The following is a 12,406-nucleotide window of genomic DNA, read 5'->3' on the forward strand; positions in this document are numbered from 1 at the left end:
TGCATTAAATTCAACCAACATAGATAAACAGGTTTAGGGTTAAACTTATTGATTGCATGTTAATTAAAAAGCGCACATAAATACAATCAGAATAAAGTAAAGGCCTATTATTAGGGCAGGTTCAATCTCTTTTAAGTTGGATTTGTACCTTCATCCCCGAACCCTTATTTGGTTCTAGACCTTATGGAGTTGACGATCTCTTGGATCGTTAAGGGGTGTAACCTTCACCCCGTGAACGGTTTACAAGTTCCTAAAACTTGTTGGCGACTCTTTTGCTCTATCTTCTTCCCTTTTGGACGCCACCGTACTTTAGTGTATGATCACAGTGGGGTTCAAGCTAGGGGTTAATGCTTGAAATCTATTCCCTACAGGCTGGTATTGCTAATCTGTTACAGCAGCATATTGCAGCCATTTATAATTGTCAGGATACCTCTCCTACTCTGGGGATCTGTGATTGGGATAGTCTTTCTATGCATGTTCTGTCTTCAATGGATTACCAATTCCTTAAAACTCCTTTCTCAGATAATAAAATTAAAGAGGCTATGTTCCATATTGGAGATGATAAATCTCCTGGTTCGGATGGATTTACAGCTGTTTTTTTTTAAGTCTCATTGGGGGGTGGTTGGTGGCCTAGTAATTAGTGCGATTCGTTATTTTTTGGCGCATGGTTATTTATTAAAAGAATGGAATCGTACTTTCTTGACTTTACTTCCGAAGGTGGATAACCTGGAACTGTCCTCTCAGTTTCGCCCGATTGGCCTTTGTAATGTTTTATATAAATGCATTGCAAAATGTCTGTCGCATAGGTTGCGTCGGGTTCTTCCTTCTCTTGTTTCTGATACACAAACCGCCTTTGTTCCGGGTAGACTTATGGCGGATAATGGATTACTGGCTCATGAATTGCTTTCTTAAATGTCTTCCTCCTCTTCAAAAGCTTGTTCGGCGGCTTTGAAGCTTGACATGAATAAAGCCTATAATAGAGTAAACTGGGATTTTTTATGGGAGGTTCTTCGTCGTTTTGGTTTCCCTCCGTATTGGGTTCATATTTTGAAACAGTGTGTTTCTACAGTTTCCTACCAAATTCTGGTTAATGGCTCTCCTTCTACGGTATTTCGCCCTAAGTGTGGCCTTCGCCAGGGTGATCCGTTATCTCCATATTTATTTGTGTTGTGTATGGAGATTTTTTCCTTGATGTTGAGACGGGATGAACAACAAGGTCTTTTCCAAGGTTTGAAAATTTCTCGTCGCTCTCCTTCGGTTTCTCACTTGTTCTTTGCTGACGATGCTTTATTTTTCTTTCGTGTTTCGTCGTCGGCTTGTGATCATATTTTGTTTGTTACGAAGGAGTTTTGTCCTGTTTCTGGTCAGATGGTGAATTTACAGAAGTCCTTTATTAGATTTAGTGCTAATAATCCTTCTGATTATCGGGATTTTTTGGCCGATTCTTTGCGTTTGGACGCAAAATCTTCAATAGGAAGTTATTTAGGGCTCCCGGTTGATTTAGGTCGGAGTAAGTGTAAAGACTTCCAGTTTTTGATAGATAAAGTCGTTCAACGACTTTCGTGCTATGCTTCTCTTAATCTGTCGTCTGCGGCTAAGTTGGTGGTCATTAATTCGGTCTTGGTGGCTGCTTTTACTCATGTTTTGTCTGTTTTTAAGATTCCAGATACAATTTGTGATCGTCTGGATTTGTTGTTAACTCGGTTTTGGTGGAAGGCAAGTTCAGATGCTAAGGGTCTTTCTTTGGCCTCTTCGACAGGTTTGCATACCCCTAAAGGTTTAGGGGGTTTGGGTATTCGTCACCTGAGGTCCTTCAACATAGCTTTGTTGGCCAAGAAATCGTGGCGTCTTATGAGGCAGCCTCATCTCTTGGCCTCTCGTGTGCTTAAGACTAAGCATTCGGGTTTGTTTTCTCATCCGCCATCAATTTCTGGGTCTAGGCCATCTGGGGTAGTCGTGGCCTTCTTGAAGGCGGTTTGGCTCTTTCTAAAGGTTTGGGTTGGAAAATTGGATCAGGGAGCAATATTAGTATCCTTAATGATATCTGGGTTCCACATGTTCAGGTTGTGTTTAAAGATACCGTTCCTGTTGAGAACCATCGTGAATTGGTATCTGAGTTGTTGTTGTCTGATTCGATGGTTTGGAATGCATCTCTAATTCGTCTCTTATTCCCTCCTTCAATTGCTTCTTCTATTCTAGGTCTGGATCTTCCTAAAGAACGAATTGATGATTTTGTGTATAGGAAGTATACGAAGGATGGTATTTTCTCCACTAAGTCAGCCTACTCAACTTTGGTTTCTCAGCATTTCATTCTAGATCCTGGTGGAAGACCCGTAGGTTGTTGGAAACAGCTTTGGGGATCTCCTTTATTTCCCAAATGGAAGATGTTTGCGTTGAAATTAATTCGCCATGCTCTGCCTACAACTGACATCCTTGCCCTTAAGGGTATTCCCGTTGACCCTACCTGTGTTTTCTGTCGGGACACATATGAGTTTATTGCTCATTTGTTCCGTGACTGTCGGGTGACTCAATGGCTGTGGGAGGAATTTCCTTTACCTTCTCTTCCTTCCTCATTGCCAGCCCATTGGTCGGTTTGGTTTATGGATTTTGTTTCTGAGTTTCTTCGTGGGAAGGATTGGGACAATTTAGATAGAGTGTTTGCTATGTTATGGGCTATTTGGTTGACTAGGACTAGTGTGCGTTTTCGATCTGCAGTTTTTTCTCCACCTGCTATTCTTGATTTGGCCTACACCTGGTTTGAAAGAAGTAAATCAGCTCGCTTGTTTGGTGTCACTTAGTCTGGTAGACCGCCTGGTTTTTCTCGGTCTCCTTTGGTTCATGTTCTTAGGGGTAGTATCCAGGATAGTTGTGATTCGACTGTTTGTTTTGATGGTTCTTGGGATGCTATTTCTCATAATGCAGGGGTAGGATGGTCTGTTTTGCCTTCTTCTGCTGTTCCCCAGGTGACTGGGGGGGCTCGTGTCTGTATGACTAATTCGGCTCTTCAAGCTGAACTTTTGGCCTGTTTATTTGCGTTGAAACATGTTTTGCGTCATGATGTTTCTCGTGTTTTGCTTCTGACGGACTGTTCAGTTATTCCGCACTTACTTTTGGATTCTGGGCCTACGGATATCACTGTGGCTTGGATTGTTAAAGATATTAAAAGCCTTCTTCGTTCCTTTATGGTTTGCCACATTCGTAAGGTGCCGAGGTCTTCTATTACTCAAGCGCATGATTTAGCGGGAGCGGCTCGGCGTAGGGAATTATTGTCTTTTGTTTTTTAGTTTCTTTGTTCTAAGTTTTTTAGTTCTCTTTGCCAAAAGAAAAAAAAAAAAAAAAAAAAAAAAAAAAAAAAAAAAAAAACTCATTTACAAATCGACCATTTTCAAATCCCTACCTAAATGGAAATCGTACAAAAAATAACCGAACTAAACCTAGTTGTTACCTACACCCCCCTTTAGGCATCATTGCCTACACCCCCCACTAAATTACCATAATACCTACAACACCTCCCCCTTTAGTTTCCTATATTTTCTCTCTCCTCTTATAATTAAATCAACTTTCTTCATAATTTTACTAACATTTAAAATTTCTCCCTCCTCATAATTTTACCGCTTTCTCTCTCCTCATAATTTAACTACCAAAATCTTCTAAATATTTCTTGAAAAATAAATCAAAATGCTTTTAGATCTCTACTTGTAAAAGAAAAAATCAAGAAATCGAAAAAAATTTCTACAAAAGAACGACCATCAATCAAATTGTAAGTTGTTGATTTTGTTTATTTTTTGAAAAAAAAAAAATCAACCCCTAACTTTTTTTTTTGGCCTTATTCTTCAATAAATATGAAATTTCAATAGTCGTAGTTCATAATTTCTTATATGATTTCTTAAGATTATAGTAGAATGATGTTTTATATACTCTATTATAAGTTGATTTAAATTGCGGTGTGTGTTATTAGCTTATACAATTACTGGACAAAAGATTAAAAATAGAGTTCAATTACCGTAATATATATAATGAATAATTTGATTTATTTCGTAGAATCATAGAAATGTAAATTTAGTTCGTAATGGTTTTTATTTTTTAATTATTTTTTAATGAATGTTCATTTTTATTTTCGCAAATGTTCATTTATACTAGTATATGGTCATTTACTTATTAAAAAATAATCATTAGAATTATTTTCATATCATAGCTTTTAATGGAAATGATTTTTATTATAATAATTGAATTATGTTATAAGAATTTTCCATAATTATATTATAGTTTAATTAAAATTGTTATTCGGTGAATTTTGACTCATACGTTTATTCTATCATAAATGTTCATTTTAGATGGACTTTATGTTCATTTGTAAAAGGATTAATATTCAAATTATTGTTGCAAAAAAAATTATAAATTTATAATAACTAAAATTAAAGACAAATTATCAATTTAATTTATCAAATTGAAGCATCAATTATTATTTAATATTACTTATTTTTTCACTAAAAAGTGTTACTAGACGAATTTTGGCTAATATCTATCATAAATGTTCCTTAGCTTTTAGATGGAAAAAAAACATTTTTAAATGGCATAGAATTCATATTCATTGAGGATCATTTTCATAGTAGTATATGTTCATTTAAATTTGATACATGTTCATTCTCTTTGCATTACATGTTCCTTCTCATATGAAAAGATGTTCATTTGCATAATACAATATTTAATTTTTGATCTAAGCATATTCATTAGTTTAATATTTTTTCATTCTCATATTAAAAGATATTTGTTTCAATTTTTAATACTTGTTTGTTATTATATATTAAAAATTCTTAATTAATTTTTTTTATTTATTCATTCTCGTATTGAACATGTTCATTTGACTAAGCATATTCATTAGTTTAATATTTTTGATCTAAGCATATTCATTAGTTTAATATTTTTTCATTCTCATATTAAAAGATATTTGTTTCAATTTTTAATACTTGTTTGTTATTATATATTAAAAAAAGCTTAATTAATTTTTTTATTTATTCATTCTCTTATTGAACATGTTCATTTGACTTTTGGTGTATGTTCATTTTCATGCTGAAAGATGTTCAGTTAGATATCAATATTTGTTCGTTTTCTAACAATGTGATCAAAGTTGTTTTTGTGAATGATTTAATTGTCTTATTTTGTTTAATGGAAGTGATTTAAATGTTCATTTAAAATAAAATACATGTTAATTCAGAGTTTATACATTTTCATTCTCATACATTGAATATTTTTATATCTTTATAATGTGTTCATTTCTAAGTTCTAATTGTTATTCGTGAGTAAATGTTCAATTTTGAATCCTTAGATTCCATATACTTTTGTTTGGAATGTGTTATTTTTGTTGTTATTATTATTATTATTATTATTATTATTATTATTATTATTTTTGAAAAAAAATTTCAATCTTTTATTGTACAGGATAATCAAGTAAGGAAGTTGAAAGCAACATACAAGTATATATTGTGATTAGATTAAATTATTCATCGGAAACATACAAGTATATGATTAGGGTTGCAACAAGGAAGATATATACTCACTTTATTATATCAAATGTAACAAGGAAAAATTGAAAAGAATAATCTCATCTTTCGCCCATCTGCTCAAAATAATCCCACCTTTTCGAATTCCAGAAATAATCCCACCTTGTAACCCCATCTTCCGAAAATGAACATTTTTCATTTAATGACCGATTGTTTGCATTGGTAACCTGTTTTAAAAGGTAATTTGACATGTGTCATCTTTTAATTGGTTTTTAAAAAATTAAAGAATTAAAAAAATAAAACCATCTTCTTCTTCCTTCCCCTGCCACTATGCTAGAGCCCCCTATCCCTTGCCACCATCACAACAAATCCTAAACCCCATCACAACCAGTCAGATCCAGTTGTCCGTCGCGCCTTACCACCATCGCCACCATCACAACAAAGTCTCTGCTTCCTCTGTTGTTGCTGCCATCACAACCTACCACCACCGAACCCACACACACCAAATCGCCACCAATCACTTGAATCGTCTTCGGCCCCTAACCAATCGCACACAAGAAGTTAACATAATCCGGATCCGCCATTGAAGTGCCGGACAAAATGTTGAACTCCGTTCTCCAGTATCCACGTCTACCCCGGTGGGACCCACTGCTTCGGTCCAACCTGTGAGAATGTTAACTCCGAGTGCAATCAAATCGGGTTTTAATATCTCCAGGTTTAACCCGTTGGTCCTCTGCCGGAAAATGACGCAATCACCGGCGCCGGTTTGATTCCGATGACGGTTCCTTTAAATTTGATTGTTGCTTTCGGTGATTGTGTTGCAGCGTAAGCTTTGATTAAATTAAATCTCCTTTGTCGGATCCAACACCAATGGCTGAGATCAAATGCGCGTCACCTACTTATCCCTCACTGTTAGATGCTCCGTTAGCGAGAATCATTCCAACACCACCAGCTTTCTGAACAACCACCGATGGGATGGGGTGGGGCTGGGTTACAGTGATGGTGGTGGTGATGGTGATGGAAGTGCCAATGCCCAATGGTGGGGTGGGGCTGAGTTACGGTGTTAGGGGATTTTTTCTTTTTTGTTTTTTTTTTTTTTTTTTTTGCCTTTGATTTATTATTTGAACAAAAAAAAAATACTTGTTGAAACGGTTGTAGGTAAAAAGGTTTATTTTGGGAAGATGGGGTAACAAGGTGGGTTTATTTTTGAAATTCGAAAAGGTGAGATTATTTTGAGAAGATGGGCGAAAGGTGGGATTATTCTTTTCAATTTTTCCATGTAACAAATAATGTTCATTTAGCAAGACACATATGTACATTTGGTTAGGTTTCATATTTATAGAACAATTACATGTAATAGTATAGCTATATAAAAATGTGTAATTATTGTAGTTAAATTAAATTTATTTTATATTGAAAATTATTTGTTAACAACGTTTTCTTTGAATAAATAGAAATATAAGACGTGTGTACTTGCATACATCTTTCTATGAAACTTACCCATAACTCTTGAAATGAACATTTAATGACACAAAAATGAACATCTGTTGAAACGGGAATAAACAAAAATGAACATTGGATGATGCACTACTTCTTTTAAAAAAAAAAAAAATTAATTTGTACATAGTAATCCTAATAAATAAATTTGCTCTTATTTTTATTTATAAAAAATTCTTAAAATTCAATTCAAAATATATATTAATTTGAACAAAAAAAACTCCTTAATAAAAATAAACATCTTATGATACACAAATGCAGAACCAGACTTACAGAGGGTGTTAGGGGTATAGCCAGTGTTCCCTTAGGTAAAAATTTGTAAACTAAATCAACTAAACCCAATTATGGGCCCTTTATAACATACAGACACAGTATAGCCAAATTGGGCCGAGAATCACCTATACGATTCCTTCACCTTCCCCTATAATAATACTCCGTACTATCTTCCACCTTCCAAACCCTAAATCTACCCATTTTCAATTTTGAATTCGATGATTTTTAGTTTTATTTTGAGCTTCTGACATTGATTTTGATTTCAAACTTCGAAAAATTGTTGAAAAATTAAACAGAGCCGATGATGAAAACAGTAAGCACGAGTGGCAACAATAAATAATTGCGCTCCCAATTTGATATTTGGGGTTGTTGTTGCTATGACGAATGTGCCAATATGCTAATCTGATGGCTTCTTTCTTTATTTTTTACCGATTTTTGTTTCCAATCTCTTTCTTTCTTTTTCAATTTTATTACTACTTTGATTTTCTTGTAGTTGATCAAAATTTCCAAACATTTCGAGCTTAATTTTGTGTGTGTGTGTGTTTTTTTTTTTTTTGAAATTTTGATTTGAGTATTCTGTGTTTTTTTTCTGGAAGTTTTAGCATAACTTTGAATGGAAGTTCTGCGGTTTTTTCTGGGGTTGGCAGACATTTGGACAAAGGATTATTTAAATTATACCAGACGAATTAAAAAGAAATATGAATGAGACAGATGATTATGCTATTAATCCGTGTTGAGATTTTGATACCGCTTCGTGTTTAAATAAATATTGTGGTTTAGGTAAAAAATAATATGTAGATTAAAAGTATAATTGTTATAAATATGGCATAATTTATGAATAAAATAAATAATATCGGAGGCATTCAATATTTTAAAATTTTTTGGGTGGACCTTAGGGTCTCACGTGCCACATGCCACTGAACAGCCCATCCTACTAACTTATTTCATAGCCCAGTCCACTAACTTGTTTCACAAGACATTTCTTCTGCCACAACCTACTAATTTCCTTCCAGTTTGACGCCATTAACAACTAAAATAAAGCTCGAATTTTCATCTCTCTCCTTCTAATTCTACTGAATTCTAGGTTTTATTTTCTACTTAATCAATCAATTTCTTCAAATTTCATGGAGAATTCTTCTATACAATTAATTGAAATGGATCTAAATCGAAGTATACAGGACACTATAGAAAACTTCGATATTAATGTCATCAATTTCGATCTGAATGAAGCTGTTGAAGATGAAGAACAAGCTATTATTGAAGCTGAGGATGATAATGAAGTTCATGACGAAAATCAATCTCTAATGAAGCCTCAGGGTATTATACGATATATTTATATGCAATTCATATTAGAATTTGATAATGTGAATTAAACGATTATGCAATTGTTTGATTTGAAGATTAAATTAGACATTTAGGTTTTAATTTGATAATTTGAATTAGGCGATTATATTAAGCAATTGTGAATTAAGCGATTATGCATATTTATGTTGATTGAAAATTAAGTAATTATGCGTAATTTATGTTTATTGAATTATGCGTAATTGTGAATTAAGCAGTTATGCGTAATTGTGAAAGTTAAGCGATTAAGTGTAATTGATGTTGATTGAAAATTAAGCGATTATGCATAATTAAGCAACTTTTAAGTAATATAGTTGCCTTTAGTAATAGTATAGTAATCTATTTTTAAAAATAAATACATTGTACTTATATGATGCTTGTTAAAGCTTTTCTGACATGCAAAGCCACTTTTAAGTAACATAGTTGCCTTTAGTGATAGTATAGTGATCTATTTTTTAAAATAACAGGTGCAAGTAATAACGATGAGATTAGTAGTTGGTTAGTAGGAGAAACTCGAGCAACACTTGCGGAAATACATGAATTGTATTGTCAACATGCTGCTGCAGATGGTTTTAGTGTTAGAAAAGAAAAACAAACAAGCAAAATTGGAACTAAAGATATCATCACCAAAAAGTTCTTTGTATGTTCTGCAGCAGGATTAAGAAATTCTGGTAAAAAGAAGGAAAAAATTGCAGAAGAACTCTTGACAGAGGAAAGTTCTTCAGTTAAAAAAAAAAACAAGACAAAGTAGGAGAGTTCCAATAACAAGGACAAACTGTAATGCTTTGATAATAGCAAAATTGAATGAGGAAGGGCAATTTGAGATAGTTCAGCATGTGTTGGTGCACAATCATCCACTCACTAGACCACAATGGAACCATTTCCACCGTTCAGAGCGTGCAATGACTGGAATTAAAGGGCAAGTAATTGAGGCCATGCAAGAATCTGGACTAAGACCTATGGAATCCTTTAATTACATGTCAAATGAAGCTGGTGGATAAGATGCTATTGGTCATACAGTGAAAGACCACATGAATTATTGTTATAAACTAAAAATAGAGGCCATTGAAGGAGGAGATTCTCAAGTAGTTTGTGACAAACTACAGGAAGCTTATTCTGAGGACCCTAACTTCTTTTTCAGAGTAAGGTTGGATTCAGATGGAAGGGTTTGTAACTTGTTTTGGAGGGATTCCATGATGCTTGAAGATTATAAAATATATGGGGATGTCACTGTATTTGACACAACATATAGGACTAATCGTTACAACCTCATCTGTGCACCCTTTGTAGGAATAAACAACCACTGGAAGAACACTATGTTTGCTTGTTCTTTTATTGGTGATGAGACCACAGATTCATTTGTGTGGTTATTTGAGACCTTCAAAAAGGCAATGGGTGGTAAATGTCCTGTATCACTGTTTACAGACCAAGATGCAACCATGGCAGCAGCAATACCAAAGGTAATTTCTAATTTTGAAGGAACTTTTTGAATACCACTACATCTAAATATGTTTGTACTAAAATTATATAGTTACCTATATTTTAAATGCAATAACCAATTTTGAAACTATAGTAACTGTATAAAAATGTGCAGGTATTTCCAAATACTAGACATAGATTATGTCTATGGCACTTGATTCAAAATGCTGTAACAAGATTTGGAGTTTTGAAGAGTGATGATACATTCAAAGCTGCTTTCATGAAATGCTTGAGTGGTTGTATTAATGAAGCTCAGTTTGAAGTATGTTGGGATTCAATGATGACAAAGTACAAACTGAAAAACAATAGTTGGTTCAAAAGGTTATACTCACTAAAGCACAAGTGGTCAACAGCTCTAAGTAAGGACTTTTTCTCCGCGGGAATCTTGTCATCACAGAGAAGTGAGAGCACAAATCATGCAGTGGGATTCAAAGCAAACAAGAAAACAAGTTTGACAGAATTCTACAACATATTTCAGAAGACAGTGAAGACTTGGAGAAGGAATGAGGATTTTTATGAGTTCAATAGCATAAAATCAATTCCTATTTCAAGCTATCCAATGTCTGCCTTACTAAAACATGCTGCTGAGGTTTATACACATACATTATTCAGGGATGGCACAACTCAAGCAGTAACTTATGATCCTGTTAACCAAACAACTCAATGTCCATGCAAGAATTTTGAAGAGTCAGGTTGGTTATGCTTCCATAGCCTTAGAATCTTACACATGCATTCTGTTGAAAAAATCCCAGAGCAATACATATCTATCAGGTGGACTAAAGTGGCTAAGGATAAAGTTTGGGAGAGTATTGAGGCAGAGCAAAGGAAGAAGGGGACATTAAACAACTTCACACCCTGGCGGCTACACATGGTGAGGAAGTATTATAGTTTAATCCTTAAGAGCCACAAGTTTGAAAAATCAAGGAAAGTGTTAGAAGAAAGCTATGCAAAAGATTCAAGTGCAATTGATGAGATTATTTCTGCTATGAAGTCAACTGACAACCATTCTGAGAACACTACAGGTGTAGAAGAGAATTCAGAAGCAACTTCATCTAATGTGGTTCAAGTACTAGACCTAGCTCGTGCAAAAATAAAAGGATTCCAGGAAGCTATGACTACATGAAAAAGGGGAAGAGGAGGAAACATAGAGAATTTGGTGCCAAAACACCAAATATTAATAATAAGTATATGCTCTGATAGTTTTAAGATACCAAATATTAATATTTTTTGTCATAGTAACCTGAATTGTTACATGGTTACCTTTTATTTGTAATTTCATTCTTGGAAACTTTATATCTTTTAAATACTTATATAGTTTCTTTTTTTTTAAGATATAGTGTCTTTTTTATGATATAGTATCTTTTATGATTGACATAGTGTCCTTTGTTATAGTATTATGTCTTTTGATTTGATCTTAATTGTACTTATTGCTTTTCAAAGAAACAAGGAATAAAGCACATGAGTACTGTAATACCTTACACACAAAGCTTTTTTCTCTAAACTTGTTGTTAATTGGTAGTTTGCTGTCCTACACAGAAGGCTCCTTTTAGTTGTTAAAGTTGTTTCAATGTTTCCTGTGATCAACAGATAACAAATCAAGAAATTAAAATGCTTAAATCTTAAATACTGATTATTATGATATAGTATCATTTATGATTAACATAGTAACCTTTAATTTTGAGATATATACTTCTTGGAATAGTAATCTTTTTTTACAATATAATGATCTTTATTTTAATATAGTAATCTTTATATAATACCCTTATATTGTTAGTTTATTACCATTAGTTAACATAGTCCATAATTTTGACTTAGTTACCTTTATATTTAGAATAGTAACCTTATTAATAAAATAGTGACTTTATTTTAACATATAGTGACCTATGATAATTACCATTAATTTAAAACATAGTCCTTATACTTTTGACACTATAAAATATTGAAACAGAAGTGGGCTTTTTTTACCAAACAAAGACCTTGTAAATAATATAGTGACTTTATTTTAAAATATAGTGACCTATGGTAATGAAGAGACATTTTAAACCAACTAAAGACCTTATAAATAATATAGTGATTTTATTTTAACATATAGTGACCTATGGTAAATGTGACCTTTTTGAACCAAACAAGGACCTTATAAATAATATAGTGACTTTATTTTAACATATAGTGACATAAGATAACAGAGATCTTTAATAATTGAATTAAACGAACAATATACCATTTTCATAATATATTGGCAAAAGTTTGTTTACACAAAATGAATATTTTTCCATTCTTCATTCAATAACCTACACAAAAGTTGAATGAATACT

At 33.2% G+C, this 12,406-nt stretch overlaps 2 protein-coding genes across 2 annotated transcripts; both read left to right on the top strand.

The window, feature by feature from the left end:
- Window positions 1–912: 912 nt before the first annotated feature.
- Window positions 913–9,613, top strand: LOC110710041. The gene is made up of 6 exons (XM_021888302.1): window positions 913–1,950; window positions 2,064–2,766; window positions 2,923–3,185; window positions 8,450–8,588; window positions 9,080–9,328; window positions 9,408–9,613. Exons 1-6 carry the CDS (start codon window positions 913–915, stop codon window positions 9,611–9,613), a joined length of 2,598 nt encoding a protein of 865 aa, XP_021743994.1.
- Window positions 9,614–9,643: 30 nt separating this feature from the next.
- LOC110710042 (protein FAR1-RELATED SEQUENCE 5-like) lies at window positions 9,644–11,214 on the top strand. Its single transcript, XM_021888303.1, has 2 exons — window positions 9,644–10,072; window positions 10,207–11,214. Exons 1-2 carry the CDS (start codon window positions 9,644–9,646, stop codon window positions 11,212–11,214), a joined length of 1,437 nt encoding a protein of 478 aa, XP_021743995.1.
- Window positions 11,215–12,406: the final 1,192 nt, after the last annotated feature.

This window comes from Chenopodium quinoa, unplaced genomic scaffold (genome assembly GCF_001683475.1).
Source record: "Chenopodium quinoa cultivar QQ74 unplaced genomic scaffold, ASM168347v1, whole genome shotgun sequence".
NCBI lineage: Eukaryota > Viridiplantae > Streptophyta > Magnoliopsida > Caryophyllales > Amaranthaceae > Chenopodium > Chenopodium quinoa.

Bases quoted from the DNA above. Each gene is read 5' to 3' on its own strand.
- LOC110710041 (XM_021888302.1), top strand. From the start codon at position 913: ATGTCTTCCTCCTCTTCAAAAGCTTGTTCGGCGGCTTTGAAGCTTGAC. The intron at 1,951-2,063 runs GTAGTCGTGGCC...CCACATGTTCAG, and splicing joins CTGGGTCTAGGCCATCTGGG to GTTGTGTTTAAAGATACCGT. The intron at 8,589-9,079 runs GTATTATACGAT...TTAAAATAACAG, and splicing joins ATCTCTAATGAAGCCTCAGG to GTGCAAGTAATAACGATGAG.
- LOC110710042 (XM_021888303.1), top strand. From the start codon at position 9,644: ATGAATTATTGTTATAAACTAAAAATAGAGGCCATTGAAGGAGGAGAT. The intron at 10,073-10,206 runs GTAATTTCTAAT...AAAAATGTGCAG, and splicing joins TGGCAGCAGCAATACCAAAG to GTATTTCCAAATACTAGACA.